The sequence below is a fragment of the Zonotrichia leucophrys genome, unplaced genomic scaffold (genome assembly GCF_028769735.1).
Source record: "Zonotrichia leucophrys gambelii isolate GWCS_2022_RI unplaced genomic scaffold, RI_Zleu_2.0 Scaffold_103_156682, whole genome shotgun sequence".
NCBI classification, from domain to species: domain Eukaryota; kingdom Metazoa; phylum Chordata; class Aves; order Passeriformes; family Passerellidae; genus Zonotrichia; species Zonotrichia leucophrys.
Window position 1 is genome coordinate 87781 of NW_026992308.1, and position 20085 is coordinate 107865.

General features: G+C 43.4%; 1 protein-coding gene across 1 annotated transcript; it reads right to left on the reverse strand.

Annotated features, from left to right (window-relative positions):
- Positions 1-685: 685 nt before the first annotated feature.
- SPATA16 (spermatogenesis associated 16) lies at positions 686-19690 on the reverse strand. Its single transcript, XM_064737744.1, is given in 13 exon segments — positions 686-892; positions 4683-4760; positions 6486-6650; positions 9824-9936; positions 10163-10303; positions 10678-10825; positions 14425-14509; positions 15696-15785; positions 16590-16735; positions 17762-18235; positions 19319-19395; positions 19577-19642; positions 19645-19690. Coding segments are annotated over 13 exon segments (1836 nt in total).
- Between the last annotated feature and the right edge of the window lie 395 nt (positions 19691-20085).

Genomic DNA, 20085 nt, shown 5'->3' on the forward strand with positions numbered 1-20085 from the left:
ATATAAGTAAATCTAGTTCAATACAATGTAAGCCTTATTTCATGTAACTTAAAGTTAATGCAAGTAAATACTATTTAACATAATTTAAATTTAAACTGATACAACTTAGTTTTATGCAATTAAATAAAATTTAATAGAATTTATACATATATACTATTCATATTTTGAATTCATACAACCTAAAGTTAATGCAACTATATATTGTTCAATAGCATTTAAGGTAATACAACTTAAATTTATACAGCCAAATACAGTTTAATACAAGTTGAAATTCATACAGCTTTAATACAAGTAAACACAAATGAATGCAATCTGAATTTAAATTGGTACAATTTAAAGTTAATGCAGGTAAATACTATTTAATATCACTTAAATTTAAAAGGATACAACTTAAGTTTATACAGTTAAATACAGTTTAATGCAATATAAGTTTAAATTCGACTTAAAATTACTACAAGTAAATACAAATGAATGCAATCTGAATTTAAATTCGTACAACTTGAAGTTAATGCAAATAAATACTACTTAATACACTTACATTTAAACTAGTACAAGTTAAATGTACATAGTTAAATACAATTGACTACAACTTAAATTTAAATTAATACAACTTCAAGTTAACGCAATGCAAAATAAGATTAACATCTATCAAACTTGTATCAATAGCTACAAAATACCTACAAAATCAACTTTTTGCAAAAACTATGCGTCTTTTCTTTGGCCCTGTGGCCAGGCTTCGTGGGTTGGGAATGAACATGTTTGTGTTTTCCAGTCTCAGGTATTTCTGCCTCCTTGGAGTCCAGTTGATGTTTTCCATTCCAGGGATTTGCACGCGTGAGGTCTTTAAGAAATGCTCTTCTCCTTCCCTCAGGAACTCCTCAATCAGTGCCACCTGCAGTTAGAGAGAAATGCGGTCACAAGCAAGTCCATTCCCCTCCATAAAAACTATAAAGCTGCTGCAATAAATTTATTTCCAAACTAATAATCATTAGAAACCAAAATACACAAAGACTCCGCTTGCACAGCTGGTTGGTGCCTGACTTTGTCATTATTTTTGTTTTCTCCATTTCTGTTTGGATTCACTTCCTTCTTTGCTGTGGAACAGAGCTCTACTCAAGATTCACACCATGGAAGAATCTAAAGACTCCATCTGCCCATTGTATTTTAAGCTGAAATAATTTTAAATTAAAAATCCTGCCCTGCTGAGCTGACAGGCATTGGGTGGAGTGTGGCTTCGTCAGGCACAGCACAGAGGAAAGGTGTGGTAGCTGAGATGGAGACAATACAAACAACACACTCCATTTTCAGAAGGCTTCAAAGCCAGTTTTTATTCTAGCATGCATGCTTTTTATACATTCTTAAAAAATTCCTAAGTTTACTCATTGGTCAGAAGAGACAAACTTCTTATTGGAATAGAGAGTTGCATGTTTCTCTTATTTATCCTTCTTTTTTCTTTCTTGGTTTCTATGTCCACAACCTTGGTAGGAAATTCAGGGATAAACCTGGATCCTCCCATCAAACTGCTCTCTAGCTCAGAGAAATGGCTGCAAAACCTCTTCCACAGAAAGGACTGGGAATTAATCCAGGCGTGGCTTCCTCTTGTATTGACCCTGGGCTGTCCCTGAGGTGTCCTCAGCCCTGGCTGGGACTGGAGCTGTGCCAAAAACTCGGGTTTGGGTCAGTGGAGGGGGAGAGGTGTATTTTTGGGTTGGTGTTTTTGAGTTTTGGTGGTTTTGGGTTGGTGTTTTTGAGTTTTGGTGGTTTTGAATTGATGTTTTTGGCTGTGGCTGCCCCTGGATCCCTGGAAGCATCGAAGGCCAGGCTGGACCAAGCTTGGAGCAACCTGGGATAGTGAAAGGAGTCCCTGCTCATGGCAGGGAGTTGGAACTAAATTATCTTGAAGGTCCCTTCCAACCCAAACCATTCTGTGATTCTATGATTCTAAACTCATGAAAATCTACAGTTACAGGCACATTACAACATAAAATATAAAATATATAAAATACACAGTTACACAGGCACGTAGCAACATATTACAGTGCTACAGATGCATGATTCGTGCCTGCTTGTGTATGGTGGGGGATGTTTCTGAGAGAGGCAAGCAGGAAAGTTTATTCACACTTCCATCTGCTGCCCTGGGGTGCTGAGGGCACAGAGAGTCTGGGAGAGAAGCTTTGTTTTCTCCTCCTCCTGCCCATGGAGTTCAGGGGATGGGATGCACGTGGCACCGTGGATGATGCCATGGGAAGGAGTTTTGTGCTGTGCTGGTCAAACTTTGGTTCCTGTGCTGCCAAGAGATCGCTGGCACAGGAGCAGGGGGAGCTTGGGGCTCTCAGCCTTGTGGGTTGGCTCTGCTGTGATGTGCTCAGCTTAGAAACATGCAGAGGATTAGAGAGAGGACTCCTGGTGGCAGCCTGGGTTTGGAGAAGTTGAGATAAAAGCCTGGGAAATCATGGACCAGCCAAAAGCATTTGGGGGTGTCGGAACTCAGGACATCCCTCTGGGTGTCTGGAGTTGCCAGAACCCCTGAGAGGGGGCTCAGAGCCCCTGGCACACAGCCCAGAACACCTGTGGGTTTGATTATGACTCGCGGAGCAAATTACCTGCTTTGTATGAAGACCTGAAAGCCACAGAAGTTTAAATAGTGTAATAATAAAATTATCACTAGAAAAAGTAGATTTTGGGGGTTTTAGAATAGGGGTTTTGGGGACAAGATGGAGGGACTTGGGTGTGTCCAGCCTTTCTTCTTCTTCTCTATCTCCATCTTCTGCTGTGATGTTGGCACTTTTGGATTGGTTTAGAGTAGAAGCTCACTGTCTAACATAGGTGATAGGTATTGGAAAGTAATTCTAAACATTGTACGTAGGTTTTAGTATACAGAGATAACACTGCCCCAGAGGCAGTCAGTGTGCCTGGAATTGTCCTGCTGGACAGACCTTGGCAGGGCAGGAGAAAAAATTTTATAGATAAGATACAATAAACAACTCTGAGGCTGAGAACTGAAGAGCTCTGACTCATTCATCGAACGTGTGGACCAAAACAGAGACTTTTCACGTGTCTCAGGGCTGCAATAAACTGCAACCTCCCGAGATGGGGAGGCTGGGGAAGGCTGATCCCATAGGGCAGGGCCCAGTGCAGGGCTTGGCTCTGCTAACCACAACCACTGAGCCTGCAGGGCTCTTCAGCCAGAGACCAAATTAAAGTGTCTGCACGACTTTCCTGCCCATTAAAAGTGCCTGTTCTATTCTGGAGGCAGTGCTGGTGTCTACCTTAGCACAAATGGCAGAAAGAGGCAGGAAAACAGATCCCAGGTGCTGGGTGGGATGTGGGGTGAGTCTTTTAGGAGTCAGTCTCATAATCTGAAGGTTGTGATTTCAATCCTCACACAGGGCACCAGAAACTTCCTTTGTGGATGCCCTGGATGGGGAGACCCCTAAAAAGTTCTGTGCCAGGAATGAGGGATGGACAGGACTTTGGGTTTTTTGGTCTTGAGGTTGTTGTTTATTTTTTTCTCATCAAAGGTTTGGTACCTCACCTACATCTCAGATTTAGTGTACAAAGAGAAGGCACCAGAAGTCACAGGACACACAGATTTAAGGTCTTTTAAAGCTATTTTGTCCAATTAACTCTTAGAATGTACTTTATTTCTACTTTTTTACTAATAGCTAATTATTTTTCTGTTCACACAACATCTGTATTGAGGTTCTTTCTAAACAATCACTTTGTGTTCCCAACTGCAGAAAATGGAGTAGATAAAGAACAAGAAGGAGATTAGACAATGCCCCAAATCCTCTATCTTGTCTTCTATCCACCTCCATATTAAAAACCCAAAACTCCAAGTTTTTCACCCTGTGATAAACTATACTGTTATCTATTTCTCACACTTGTAGATTCCAATTCATCCCAACTCTTGGAAGCTTTCTCCCTGGATGAAGGTTAAAAGTGTTCCCTTGAGGGTCAGGACTTGTCAGGACAGGCAGACAAATATTCCCAGTGCCCTGGGTTCCAACCCAAACAGGACACCAGAGCAGCAGCAGGATTTACAGCAGCTCTGGACAGTGTCTGTGCTGCTGGGGATGCCAGCAGGCAGCAGCAGAGCAATGATGGAATGATGTTCCCGCATGGAACTTTGTGTGGGAATGATGTTCCTGCCTGGAACTTTGTGTGGGAATGATGTTCCTGCCTGGAACTTTGTGTGGGAATGATGTTCCTGCCTGGAACTTTGTGTGGGAATGATGTTCCTGCCTGGAACTTTGTGCAGGAATGATGTTCCTGCCTGGAACTTTGTGTGGGAATGATGTTCCTGCCTGGAACTTTGTGTGGGAATGATGTTCCTGCCTGGAACTTTGTGTGGGAATGATGTTCCTGCCTGGAGCCGTGCTTTGGCATGGTCTGCCTGTGCTTTCCATATTTATAGAACAGAATAAATTCTATTTATTATAGAATAAATGTGGGTTCCCCGAGTTGGAGCTGCTCTGGCACGTCAGCTGCTGCCATCACTGCAGTTTCTGGTGCAGCACATCAGCTGCACTGTTGCTTGCACAGCAAGGATGCAGCCAGAGCCTCACAGGCCCCACAGACACCTCCCGGGCACCTCCTCTCTTTTCTGCCATTTGAACAGAGCAGACTCAGGGATGTTTCCTGCCCAAGGAGCGAGCTGCTCTCCTGACCTTTGCTGTTACCTTCTGTATTTTGGTCCACACACGCTCTCCAGTTTTTCCTGCCAGGATGTCCATGGCATCTGCCATCAGTGACTGCAGCTGTGGCACCAAGATACAATCAGTCAGTGTGGAATTCACTGAGAAATCATTTCTCTGAATACACAAATTAAACCCTAATTCAAATCCTTGGCACTCTGATGATTTTGTGACTCATCTTGCACACGGTGAGCATGGCAAACTCATCTTTGCTGCAGTCCTTGCATCCTTGTGGGTCTAAAATAATTTATTGTTGCCTCCCCACAGTCCCCTTCCAGGGCAGTCCTGGCACCCTGCACCCTTCCCAACCCCTGGAAAATGTTCAGATACTCTTAATTCAGAGACAGAGAGACAAGGGTTGGGTCCAGGGTGTGCTGCCCTTAGCATCAGTGTTGCAGACAACTTTTATGAAAAATCCTTTCCTTACGATTTTTCCTCCTGAGAAGCTGAGAGGCCTCAGGAACAAAATGTAAACATTGATTATCTGCTGCTGTGGAATGCAACAGGTGGATCTTTGGTTGGGCCATGTTGGATGTTTGTAATTAATGGCCAATCCAAGTGAGCTGGCTCGCACAGAGAGCCGAGCCACAAGCCTTTGTTATCATTCTTTGCTATTCTATTCTTAGCTTGCCTTCTGATGGAACCTTTTCTTCTATTCTTTTAGTATAGTTTTAATGTAGTATATATAATGAAATAATAAATCAAGCCTTCTGAAACATAAAGTCAGATCCTCGTCTCTTCCCTCATCCTAAAACCCCTCTGAACACCATCACACATCAGTGTTTAGGAACAAACTGGGGAAAACTGGTACTTGAGAGCTGTGCTATTGCTGCACTCCAAACAATTCTCTTCCAAAATGCTGGGTTGAGTTAAAGGGATTGCAAACACAAGTTTTTGGAGTCTCTTCACAAGTGTTTCACACAAGGAATGAAGATCTCCTAGCACTGTAGGTGTCAGCATTCCTGGGGTGTGCTCGAGGCACAGGGCTCAGCCAGAGGTGTCCCCTCAGGGGAGAAGGAGAGGCACCAGCTGCCCACTGCTGCACACAAGCAGGAGATGTTTCCCCCTCCTCTTTTCTCCCCAGCCCCCTTGGACACCATCACTTTTGGCTGCAGCAATCCTCCCAGTGCTGAATGTGGAGCTGGGCTGGGGCAGGGCCCAGGCTGTGCTTCTCAGCAGCCCCAGGGATTCTCCACCAACCTGGGGCACCTCTGCAGCAATCCTGACCAGGAGCAGGCAGGCAGGTTTGTTCTGAGGCAGGAGCTTGTGGGGCTGGGACCCAGCACAGAAAATCAGTTTTCCCTCCTTTCCCCCTCCCCTGATTCAGGCTGGTTTGCTGCAGGTGCCTTCTGAGGTCAGAGGTGTCAAGGCAGCAAGAGCTGAATCATTGCAATCATTTTTCCAGACTGATCTGGGGAGGTTTTGGGGCAGAAAAGGGATTTTCAATAGGTATTGACAGGTGAGTCCTGGTGGTTCTGTCACCAGATCAGCTCCTCCTCTGTCAAAGCACTGAAGGAGGATTTGAGAACTCTTTTAGATCCCCACATTGGATAAAGGACTTCCAGAGCACAGGGCGTGTTGGATTAAACTCTTTTCTGACCCAAAGATGGGGCAACTGAGAGGCATTTTAAAAACCTTTATTCTAATTTTTCTATGTAAACCTTCTATCAAACTTCAAGAATTCTCTACAAATCCATTTCCCACAAGGGTGGAAGTACAGAACTCTGCCCTGGCCCTTCCTGCTCTGTCTCCCAGCCTCCAAAACAAGTGTTGGAAATCAAAACCTACCAGCTCGTCATCCTCCTGGGAGATTCTCTGCAGGTAGGGAGCAGTGGCCAGCTCAGCCATGGCCTGGGCCATCACCTGGGCCTGCTCCTCCCCTCTCTGCAGGTGGCTGAGCAGGCTGGCATGGTGGAACTGCTCAATGGCCCGGGCACAGGGGCCACGCTCGTCCTGTGGGGCCAGGGAAGGAGAGGAGGTGAGAGGAGAGGCACAGGGAGCACCCTGATCCCCTCGGGGTCCTGGGCCTCCAGGCTTCTCCTCAGTGTTTGTGCTGCTCCTGCTCTCAGCACCTCTCGGCCCTGCTGCTGGGACAGGCTCCAGAGAGGCAGCAAGGGCTGGGAAAATAAAGGTGTCATGATGGATGGGAAGGGGAGACAGCAGATAACAAACACAAACAGTTTTCTCCTTTGGAATTGGCTTTTCCATCAGCCCCTCCATTGAACATTGCCTGACTTTCCTGGGTGGCTTTTCCAACCTCAGCTCGTGGTTTGGGTGCCAACCCATGGTTTGAAAGACAGACCCTGGAGGAACTGAAGCCTGCAGGGGTGGTCTCTGGCCACCAGGCAGCCAGGAACGTGGCACAATTGAAGCATGTTCCAGCTTTCCCAGCTTAGCCAGATCCATGTGTGTGTAAATAATGTAATGAACTTGAGGCTGCGTGGCTGCAAAACAAAGGGGGCAGAATTGACTTCTCTGAAGTGTTGCCATGGTTTGGTCAGCTTGGCTTTGGCACTGAGCTGGTTTGGTCAGAACCAGCCTGAGCAGAGCAAGAAGCTGGATTGCAGATGAGGAAGAGAGCAGCAGAAAGAAATGTTTGTTCTTTTAAACCCCAAAGATATTATTTTTTCCTCTCCAAGTAAGTTATAAGTCTTGAGTCTGTAGCTGAAGTTTGGCCATTTTTAATTTAGCTTAGGTGTGATGGAAATAAGATGGAATCGTGTTTGCAGCTTGGAGACAATTGTGGAATACTTAAAAAGAAACAGAAGTGGCCCAGTCTCAGTCAGGGCCATACAGAGAGGTCAGTGCCCAGCAGCAGAGCAGCTCTGGCTCCCAGGCAGAACTGGCACTGACTGCCCTCTGCTCCTTGGGGCAGAGGTTCCATCTTGCTGGGATCCCTGAATGCTCTGAAAACCGAGGGGAAAGGGAATATGTTTCCCCTGACAATGGACATGGACCTGGCAGCTGTTTTTTCCTACCCAGTGACTCTCTTTTCTCTCCTGGGGCTTTCCTGCTCTCCCTGGCAGCTCTCACAGCAATCCCTGGGGCTGGTTATGAGCCCACAGGCCCCCAGTTCAGCCCAGTTCAGCCCAGTTCAGCCCAGTTCCCTGCCCTTGCTGCTCTGGAGGTGGCACCAGGGCACCCCTTGCCTAAATTTGCACTTTGTATACAATAAACAGCATTTTGTATACAATAAACTGATGTTTGGATACAGTAAAGGCTGCTGCCCTACGGGGTGCTGGGATTTCACCTGGGTTTTCTGGGAGTGCACTTGGGTTTCAGCAAGAATATTTGAATGTCAGAGGGGAGGTGTAGAGCTGATAGGAAATGCTGCTGTGTGGGAACAGTGCAAATTCCTGCAGTGGAATTTACAGCAGCACTCTGCTCTCATCTCTGACAGGATGAGTTTCTTTTCCCTGTGTCCTGAAAACCAAATCTCTCTGCTTATCTCTGCTGGAACTGTGTGCTCCTGTTGCTCCAAATTCATTTACAGAGGAGGGGAGTCATGGGCAGTGCAAAACCTGCCTGATTTCAAAGATTTTCCTCTTTCTGTTACTCTTTTGAGACTGCAGTAGTTGCAGTAGAAGAATCTCACCTCCAAAAGCAAAGAGAGAAGTGGGGGGGGGGATAAAAAATTTTTTTAAAATTGCAGGTTTTCCGGGGCTTTCAGAAAGACCAGGATTTGGTTGTGTTTCCAGTGTCCAAGCCACACTCTGTTTGTAGTTGTGGTTTTGAAGGGAATGCTCCCAGCAGGAACAGATCCTCCCTTTTCCCAAAGCTACCACTTTTATGACTCTGAACATCAGGAGCTGAAAACTGAAGGAGCAGGAAAACTGAAAAGCAACTTTAAGCTTCAACTGTACCATAGTAACTGATGTGATTGGATAGTTTTGGTCATCCAGAGCCAAGAGCAAAGGGCTTCAGGAAAGCCCTGCAGAGAAGCAGCTGTGTTTCCTCAGGGCTGTCTGCCCTCCATCCACCTCACTTCCCTCAGGCCACTGGGATATTGTCACTGACGTTTGATGAAAATCCTTTCGCTAGGGTTTTTCTCCTGAGAAGCCTCAGAAAAGAAATGTAAATAATAACTATGTGATGGCTGTGGGATGTGGTTTGGAGGTTGCTTACCAACAGTGCATCTTTGATTGGTCGCATGTGAATTGTTTATAATTAATGGCAAATGGCAGCCAGCTGTGTCAGACTCTCTGGGTCTGTCACAAGATTTTATTATTCCTTTCCTTTCTAGCCTTCTGATGTCTCCTTGCTCTTTAGCATAGTTTTAGTATATAATTTTCTTTTCATAGAAGAATATTAATAATATTTAATACAATATACTATAATAAAATAATATAATATATTAATATATTATAGTATCGTACATTAATTATTACATACAATCAATATATATTATACTCTTCTATATTAATAATAATATTAAATTATTATATAGTAATATATTATTATATTTTATATTAATACTAATATAATATATAAATAATTGTTAATTACACTATATTATAATGTATTAATTATAATATATAATCAACATATTATATAATATATTAATTATGATATATAATTAATATATTAATATATCATATATTTATAATACAATAATAAAATAATATATTAATGATATTAATAATTGATTATAATTATACAATACTATATTAATTATAATATAATAGTATAATATAGTAATACAGTATTAATATAACATTATATTATATTATATTATATTATATTATATTATATTATATTATATTATATTATATTATATTATATTATATTATATTATATTATATTATATTAATAAATCTGCCTTCTGAAACATGGAGTCAAGATTCTCATCTCTTCCCTCGTCCTGGGGACCCACAAACTCCCCCCCAGGCAATGAAGATGGGATAAATTGCATGCAGAGGGACTTTGAGAAGCTGTGGCCGCTGTTAAGGACCACAGTCAGGTCCTTTTCATTTGGACTCGTTCTCAAAAGAGTCTGAACGCAGCAGACCCCTGTTCTAATTGACAGAGCGTTTCTGGACACTGCAGGAGCAGGGGCAGCAGGAATTACCCCCAAAGCACATCCCAGACACCACACACCCCAATCCAGCAGGGAATGGGATCCTCACCTTTATCTTGGAGCTTCCTATAAAAGCCATGGCTGCCATGATCCTTTTCCCAGTGTTCTGCCAAAATGTTTCTGCTTCTTCCTCCATGCTGGGACTGAAAGTTGTTTTCTGTCCTAGGAAGTGAAATCACAGAGCCACAGAGGCTGTGATTATTCATCTCCATCTTGTAGGGGATCTGGCAGGATGTTGGGTGAACTGGGGGATGAGTGAAGGGGATGGGAAGATCTGCCTGGGCTGTCAGCGCTGGAAATGGGTCCCGAGACACCCCTTCCCCCACATTTAGGAAGGATTTTGGGGGTCACCCCCAAGCCAGACCAGTTCTTGAGCAACTTGGCACACCTGGAAAGACTGGCAGGTTTTGAGTTACAAACTTCTCCACAGTTTTCCCAATCTCTTTGTTTCTGAAGCCCAGAGTCAGTAAGTACTGCTGGCCAGGATGAGACTCAGCCTTCTCTGGCAACAGGTGAATTCCATGAGGATCTGCACAGGGAAAGGAAAATAATTCCCACTGTCATATTTCTTTTCAACTGTAAGAGAAGTTCCTATTGTGGAGAAAAATATGAGAAGTCTAAGGGGTGAAATAGTCTCCAGGAACCTTCCTAAAACTCAGAGAACAAAACCAACACATCCAGCCCTCACTGGGCTTTGAATCTTAGGGCTCTGCAGCCTTTTGCATCAACAGCTTCAATTTTGCTGATGCCTGAGATGAAGCATCTTCTACCCAGCTCCCCACAGTGCTGTGGAAGTGTCTGAAGGCCAAGCAGCCCAAACTCTCCAATTCTCTCCAGCTCTTCTGAATTCAGCTGCACAGACACAGGGCACAGTGCTTGAGGGCAGCTGAAACCTGCTGTCACCTGTAAATATGTGCTGCACATAATCTGGGTGCTTCTCTGCAAAGGCTTTGGTGGCCTCCTTTATCTTGTCAGCCTTGTCCTCTTTCTCAAAAGGTGTGTACAGAACAGAAAAAGAGACTTCTCCACTGAGGGCTTCTTGAGTCATAGCCTGAAAAAGGGCAGAGAGAAATTATAAATTTAATGTTGGGTAGAGGCTGTTTAAAAAAACCCAAACTAAACAACTCAGTGGTTTGGAAGGAGCAGTTGGACAGCATGCTCAGGTGCAGGGAATGGCCCTGTGCAGGAGTTGGGCTCAGCCATCCTTGGGCGCCCTCCCTGCTGGGAAGGATGAAAATTCAACAGGAAAATCTCACAGATATGTGTGTGCTTGGCAGAATGATCTCTGAATGTGGAACCTGAGAATGGAACAGAGATGGAAGCAAGTTTTGATATAGAAGAGCAACAGATGTGTAAATTGAGGTTTGCTGAGCCAATCTTGCTGCACAACTAAGAAAGCCAAGGTTCTGTTGAGTTGGGAAGAGGTTTTGTGACTTAGAGCAAAGGATAAGCTGAGCACAAACAAAAGGAGATTTTTGCCAAGCAGAAAGGCACCACAGGCAAACAAACATGCTGGTGGGGCAAGTAGAAAAAAGGTCTCAGAATTTTCCACTGCAAGAAAACTGAAAAGCAACTTTAAGCTTAAACTGTACCCTACTAACTCATGTGATTGGATAGTATTAACCATAATATGGTAATGACAGTAGTTATGATGAGTTACAGGTAAAAGTAAAGGGATAGATTGTTTGTTAGGTACTAAGATGCTCAGCAAAGAAGAGTTTATATATAATGCAATGCAACCAAAACTGAAGGGTCTGCAGGCTTGTGTGCAGCTGGAGCTGACAGCTGTGGGCACAGGCTCTGCCACCCACGACCCTGGACTGCTGTGACCTCTTGGATACAATAAACTGCATTTTGTATACAATAAACTGCATTTTGCATACAATAAACAGCATATACAAAATGCAGTTTTGCAAAAGAAACTTCATTTTGTATTCAATAAACTGCATTTTGTATACAATGAACTGCAGTTTGTACACAATCAACTCTGTTTTGTATGCAATAAATATCAGTTTGTATACAGTAAACTGCAATTTGAATACAATAATGAACTGTAGTTTGTATACAATAAATAGCATTTTATACACAATAAACAACATTTTGTATACAATAAACTCCGTCTTGTATACAACAAATAGCAGTTTGTATACAATAAGCAGCATTTTGTATACAATAAACTGCAGTTTGTATACAATAAGCAGCATTTTGTATACAACAAGCAGCATTGTGTAGACAATAAACTGCAGTTTATATACAATAAACAGCACTTGGTATACAATAAATGGCATTTTGTATACAATAAACTGCATATACAAAATGCAGTTTTACAAAAGAAACTTCATTTCATATACAATAAACAGCATTTAGTGTACAATAAACAGCATTTTGTATGCAATAAAATGCATTTTGTATATAATAAATGGCATTTTGTATGCAATAAATTGCATATACAAAATGTGTTTTTGCAAAAGAAACTTCATTTTGTATACAATATACAGCATTTCGTATACAATAAACAGCATTTTGTATACAATAAACTGCATTTTGTATACAATAAATGGCATTTTCTATGCAATAAACTGCAGTTTGTATACAATAAACTGTATTTTGTATACAATAAAGGGCATTTGGTACACACTTAACTGCATTTTGTATACAATAAACTGCATTTTGTATACAATAAACTGCATATACAAAATGCAGTTTTGCAAAAGAAACTTCATTTTGTATACAATAAACTGCATTTTATATATAATGAACTGCAGTTTGTGTACAATAAACTGCATTTTGTATACAATAAGCAGCAGTTCAAATACCATAAATTGCAGTTTGTATACAATAAACTGCATTTTGCATACAATAAACTGTAGTTTGTATACAATAAACTGCATTTTGTATACAATAACTGGCATTTTGTAGACAATAAACTGCAGTTTATATACAATAAGCAGCACTTTGTATACAATAAACTGCATTTTGCATACAATAAACCTAATTTTGTATACAATAAACTGCTGTTTGTATCCAATAAGCAAAATTTTGTGTACAATAAACGGCATTTAGTGTACAATAAACAGCATTTTGTATACAATAAACTCTATTTTGCATACAAAAAGCAGCATTATGTATACAATAAACAGCAGTTTTTATACAATAAATGGCATTTTCTATACATTAAGCAACATTTTGCATACAATAAACGGCATTTTGTATAAAATAAACTGCAATTTGTATACAATAAGCTGCGTTTTGCATACAATAAACTGCAGTTTGTATCCAATAGACTGCAGTTTGTGTGCAATAGACTCCATTTTGTTTACAATAAGCAGCATTGTGTATACAATAAACTGCATTTTGTATACAATAAACTCTATATACAATAAGCAGCATTTTGTATACAATAAACAGCAGTTTGTATACAATAAGCATCATTTTGTATTCAATAAACAACAGTTTATATACAGTAAGCAGCACTTTGTGTACAATAAGCTGCATTTAATATACAATAAACTGCAGTTTTCACACAATAAAAACTGCATTTTGTATACAATAAGCAGCATTGTGTGTACAATAAGCAGCATTTTGTATACAATAAACTACAGTTTGTGTACAATAAATAGCATTTTGTATACAATAAACTGCAGTTGGTATACAATAAGAACAATTTTGTATACACTAAACTGCATTTTATATACAATAAACGTTGTGTGTACAATAAGCAGCATTTTGTGTACAATAAGCAGCATTGTGTGTACAATAAACACAGTTTGTGTAAAATTAAGCACCATTCTTGTCAATAAGCACACTGTTGTACAATAAGCACATTTGTGTGTACAATAAGCAGCATTGTGTGTACATTAAGCACCATTCTGTGTTCAATAAGCACCATTCTGTGTTCAATAAGCACCATTGTGTGTACAATAAGCAGCATTCTCTGTTCAATAAGCAGCATTTTGTGTACAATAAGCAGCATTGTGTGTACAATAAACAGCATTGTGTGTACTATAAGCAGCAGTTTGTGTACATTAAGCACCATTCTGTGTTCAATAAGCAGCAGTCTGTGTACATTAAGCACCATTCTGTGTACATTAAGCACCATTCTGTGTTCAATAAGCAGCATTGTGTGTACATTAAGCACCATTCTGTGTTCAATAAGCACCATTCTGTGCTCAATAAGCAGCAGTGTGTGTACATTAAGCACCATTCTGTGTACATTAAGCACCATTCTGTGCTCAATAAGCACCATTCTGTGTTCAATAAGCAGCAGTGTGTGTTCAATAAGCACCATTCTGTGTACAATAAGCACCATTCTGTGTACATTAAGCACCATTCTGTGCTCAATAAGCAGCATTGTGTGTACATTAAGCACCATTCTGTGTACAATAAGCACCATTCTGTGTTCAATAAGCACCATTCTGTGTTCAATAAGCACCATTCTGTGCTCAATAAGCAGCAGTGTGTGTACATTAAGCACCATTCTGTGCTCAATAAGCAGCATTGTGTGTTCAATAAGCACCATTCTGTGTACATTAAGCACCATTCTGTGCTCAATGAGCACCATTCTGTGTACATTAAGCACCATTCTGTGTACATTAAGCACCATTCTGTGCTCAATGAGCAGCATCGCCGCCGTGGCTCCCCGGGCCGCACCTGCCAGTAGAGCTGCAGGAGGTCGCTGGTGTCCGGCGCCGCGCCCTCGGCCAGCACGTACAGACACTGCGCCACCATGGCGCTCCTGGGGACACAGTGTTTGAATGAGAGCTTGGCTAGGCCAATGTTCAAGCAGCAATCAATTTATTAATTAATATGGTGAAGTATGAGCAATACAGCGCTGGGTACGGTGGGGGAAGTTTTCCCTCCAACTTCACACCAATAATTGATGGTTACAGGTATTTATAGGGGCACTCATCAGCTTTCTCAGCAGTTTCTATTCCAATTTTTACTCATCAGCAGTTTTTATTCCAAATTTTTACATCACAATTCTATACACTATTGTGATTTAGTTTTTTTTATGTGTTTTGCTATTTTTATAACCGTTTTTTAAGGAACATTAATCCAGAAACACCAGAGGTTTATGTCTAAAAAGGAGACAGAGGAGTCCTTTCTGGCTTTATTCCAATAAAGGGAGAGGCGGTGGGGCATTTCCCTGGGATGTCACCAATTTTTGGAGGATGCAGCCTCCTTTTTATCCCAATTTCCCTTCTCTCTTTCCCCATTGGCTGAGGTACTTGAGAGGTTCAGACTTCCCAAAACACCTGATACCAAAGATTTCTCTCTGATGTATAACCCTCCCTTTTAATTTTTAATTCTTACTGAATTTAGAGATTTTTCTTCCCTATTGTTTCTTTCATCCTTCAATGTCTAATTTCATTTATCAGCAAACCTAAAGTTTATTTGTAAAGCAAAATATCCTTTTTCCATTCATCCATCATTGGAATCCTTCACGTTGTTTCTTTTATCTCCCAGTACTAGTTTTATCTACCAGCAGATCCACATCTTGTTTGTAAAGTCAAATCCACTATTCCTCTTAATTTTATTACTATTAAACTTTTAACATTTTAAAAAGAAGTGATTGGTGTTTTTCACACAGGGAAGGGGCTCTGCAGCCAGGCTGGAAGGAGGTCCTGTTCAAAGAGCGCCAGGTGAGCTTTATACCAAAGCTTACACAGGACTTGTCCTTGCCAGCCTTTAGACAAGCATCAGCAAACACATTTTTAGCTCCCTGAGCTCCCTGCCAGCCCCAGATGTCATTTAGGGCCACAATTGGAATTTTTCACGTTACAGCAGCTGGGAGCACTGGAGCTCTGCTGCCCCTGAGGTCACACACACACAAGGCAAGGATTTGGGCAAAGCCTGGAGGATGTGTGGCTGCTGGGAGCTGTGGGAAGGGATGCACGGGAGCTCTCTGGAAGCAGAAATACCTGGCAGCCTCCGAGTATCTGTGCAGGCACCGAAAGCAGGCGGCTTGGCGCAGGTGGTTGCAGAAGTGAGAGGGGTTCTGGATGATGCTCCTTGGGGAGAGAACAGGCATGGACAAGGTTAGCCTGGCATTTTTTACACCACTAAAGCTCCTAAGAATCAAGTGGTGCCTGAGGCAGGCTCCAAATGCACTTCTGCTCTATAACTCAGTGCTACATGTCAAATGTCAGGTGAGCTCTCGGTCTCTGCCTCCCTCTCCCTCTCTCTACAGCTGTGATTGATGAAGAAAACATTACTAAAACTATTACTTAAAGGTTCTTTTCATTGTGGTTTCTCTCCCTCTCTCTCCAACTTTGATCAGTGAAGAAAACATTACTAAAAATATTACTTAAATTGTGGTTTTATCCTAAATGCAATTTCATTAGGGGTTTGTGTATTGCTCTAGAAAAAATGCTCCAGGGGTAATATTCTCTCTTGCCTTTGGCATCATTCTCTCTTGCCTTTGGCGTGTAGGTATCATAAGCAAAACTGCCACAGCACAAGTTCTTGTTTACCCCCAGCTGCCCAAACAGGAGCAGCAGGTGTCTGGCCCATCTCCCTGAAGCACTGTGCACCTGGAATGTATCACAAGGTGAACCTAAGATAGTTTTAAATACTAATAATTTTAATATTTTAAAAATTAATAGTTTTAATACTTTCTGTACAAGGCATAGGTACAGCATGGGTGAACCTTGGTCTGTGTGTCAGACCCTTCAAGAGATGCTGTTAGTCCAACTTAAACATCAACTCCACCTGTGTGTTCTCTTGATTCCTCTTCTCTCACTCATTCATTCCTAGCCTTGGTTTCAGTTTGGATTTCAGTGTGAGCACTGAATCCAACCCTTGTTTTCCCTTACCTGTGGGAGTGATGCAGAGCAAGGCCAGGCTGCCCCAGTTTTAAGTAGCAGATGACAAGCTTTGACTCGATCCAACTGGCGAGCCTGGAAATATCATCTGGGGAGGACTTCAAGGGATCCTCTAGAGCAAAGCCTTTGCTGCAAAGCTGCACATGAAACAAAACCATGATTTCCAAATATCAGAATACACCACTTGCTGGGTGGAAGCACTTTGGGGGGAGAAAACTGAGGTCTAACAGGCTTGGGCTTTAACTAAAGTCAGCATTACAAAAGCCAATACAGAGGACAGAAGGGTCTTTCAGGGATTCTCTGTGTTTTTGGTTTTTGAGAGCTGGATTTAGGGGCTGCTGAGGAGGGCCAGCCCTGCAATTCTGTGATGTCCCAATCACTCTGTCCACAATCCCAGGGATGAATTCCCTCATGCATTTTCCTGGTATGTCTGTTCACCAGCCTTTCCTCTCTGGAGGAGACAAGTCCTCCTTTCTTCTTAAGTGACCTGTGGTGCTGTTCCTACCACAGCTCATTTCAGAATATAGGGGGCAAAAAAGCACTTAAAAAGGATGACACTTTATCATTTTACTCACTGACTGCTATAATATTTATGGCTTTAAAAAATTACTTCAGTTTTGTAGGAAAAAAAAAGGAATAGGATATTGACTTGTGAACTGGAAAGCCCTAATATTTGACAAATGCTTTTGAATGAAGTTTGGCAGAGCAGTGCTAAAAAAAGTGCAGTCCCTTTCTCAGAGTTTGAAGAAGCTGAAGGTATTGGAGTCAGGGTGGAGAGAAAGTATTAGCTAGGGCAGAGTGAAAACTCCCCAGTTATTGAGAGGGCATTTGTTGCTGATAGAGCTAAGATTAAAGAAGGAGCATTTTTTCCACTCTGTTGGATTTCAATATCCTCCACACATCAATACAGTTAAGAACTTGCAGAAAAGCACAAAACTACCTGACATTCTTTGGTTCAGCCCAACACTTCCCCCCTCCTGTGGTTTATTTCCAACTCCCAATTCTCAGATTTCGGGCGAAATCACATCTCAGCATTTCTCTCCAACCCTGGGCACTCCAGGTTGGTGCCCCTGGTTCCCTTTGCCATTCCTGCCCCAGGGGGTGCCCTGGCTTTGCTGCAGGGGTCCCAGCTGCCCTGGGCTCTCAGCCCTTTAGCTCCATACCTCCAGAGCCGTGGAGAACTTGGCAGCGGCCGCGGCGAAATCGCGCTGGCGGCACCGAGCGCTGCCGTCCCGCAGGGCCGCCCGCAGCCCTGCTCCAGCACGGTGCCACCGGCTGTCCCCAGGGCCTTGGGCAGGAGCCTGAGCCTCTGCTGCTGCTGGCCCTGCTGGTGGCCCTGCTGCTGGTGGCACCGCTGGTGGCCTTGCTGGTGGCACTGTTGGTGGCACTGCAGGCGCCACTGGCTCGCCAGACTCGAGCTCGGTGTCCACCTCATCGGCGCAGATCAACTCTGCTTCTATTTCCCAGAGTCTGGAGAGAGGGATGAGAAGTGGAGGGCTGGGCAATGTCCCTGTGCTGCTCTCTGCTGCTGCTGTTTCTGCTTTTGTCCCCGACACGTTGCCATGGGTTCCTGCTTTCCGCTTACGGCTCGCTCTGTCTGCGCCGCCCTGGGGTCGTTCTTGGGCTTCTTTTGGCTCCTGCCACACCTACAAGAGAGGGAGTGGGAGGTGAGGGGAGAATTGTGGGATTTAGAGTCATTTCAGAGAATCCAATCCAATCCCAGAATAGTTTGGGTTGGAATGGATCTCAAAGATCATCTCATTCCATCCCCTGCCATGGGCAGGGACACCTCCTGCTATCCCAGGCTGCTCCAAGCCTGTCCCACCTGGCCTTGGGCACTGCCAGGGATCCAGGGGCAGCCACAGCTGCTCTGGGCACCCTCACAGCCAAGAGTTTCTTCCTTATGTCCAATCTAAATCTCTTTCTGCTTAAAGCCGTTCCCCCTTGTGCTTGTCACAGCTTGCCTCTGCAAAATGCCCCAGGAGAGCTTTGTTTTGTTCCCAGAAGTGACTTCTGACAATGCTTTACTGTGGATTTTAGCACCAAACAAAATGACATCAAGGGGAAATATTTTGAAATTAGTTGCCTTCCATTGTTTTAACTTTACTGGATGCATTGGGATAAATAGGTTTGGAACATATTATTAAATTAAATTGGATGAAGAAAAGAAAACAGAATTAAATAAAATGCAAGTATCTGGGGAAAAATGTCTTTTCACAGTCTGGAGTAGAGATCTGATGTTCCTTCTGTGCTTTGTCCTGCTAAGAGGAGGGCAGGTGTCCTGCCCTATTCCAAAGTACCATCTGAGGTGCCTCTTCTGATCCCAACAAGAATGGGTGTTCATTCATGGAGAACCGATTTCACAATCTGCTCAAACAGATTAAATCTATTTCTACTCTGAGCACTTCGCTTGTGCTTAGGACACGTATTACTGTGATTACAATGAAATTAAATAACACATCAGAGATCAGATTCTTGTTCTATTTGTTCATGTTCACCACCAAAGATGTTGTTAAACTGATGGAGCAGAGGAAAGAAGTCTCTTTTGGGGTGAAATGGGGATCCAGGAATCAGGCACAGAGAAATGAACCCCCCTCAGGGGCTCTCAGGAGAGCCATGGCCCAGCAGCTTCTCCCTTGCAGGGCTCCTGCAGTTCTCCTCCCCTCAGGGAATTCCCATTTCACAAGGGTCCTGAGCCAGCTCAGCACAGCTGGACTCACCTCAGGGGCTCTTGAGGAAGGTTCCTGTTGCAGAAACATCTGGGAAGGGAACTGCTGGCTCAGTCCAAGCTCCTGGAAGAACACAGGGATGAGCACACTCAGGTTTGCATGGCTGTCCCTGAGGACGTTGTTTTCCCTCAATGTTTTCCCAGCCTATCCCAGCTCAGGAATTCCAGCTCGGCTCTTCCTCCCCTGCTTGGGAATCCTTTCACCCCTGGCCTTTGAAAACGGAACAAACACAACCTGCTGGAAGAGGCCTTACTTGATGAGAACACCAGAAGGGAAGTTGTTCTGAGCCCCTTTCTGCCTGGCCTTGAACACTTCAGGGCAACCTCTGTTTGCTGTGGGCAACAAGCCCACCCTCCTCACCATTCCTCCCTGGAAAGGGAGGAATTTCTTCCCAAGATCCAGCTGAACCCTGCCCTTTGTCAGCTGGAGGCCATTCCCCCTTGTGCTGTCCCTGCAGGTCCTTGTCCGAAGTCCCTCCCCAGCTCTCCCTGAGTCCCTCCAGGGGCTGGCAGAAGCTCTGAGGTTTCTCCTGAGCCTTCTTCAGGCAGAGGGGTCCCATCTCTCACAGCCTTTCCCGCAGCAGAAATGCTGCAGCCCCCCCAGCACCCTCTGATTCCTCCTGTGGCTCCTCCGGGCCACAAGGAATCATCTGGGAGGGGACTGGGAGAAACCCATGGCGGTGTCGGGGCAGTGCTGGGGCTGGGCTGTGAACTGGGGTGCTGGGAATGCAGGGAAAAGCTGCTCCCTCCTTAGTGCCT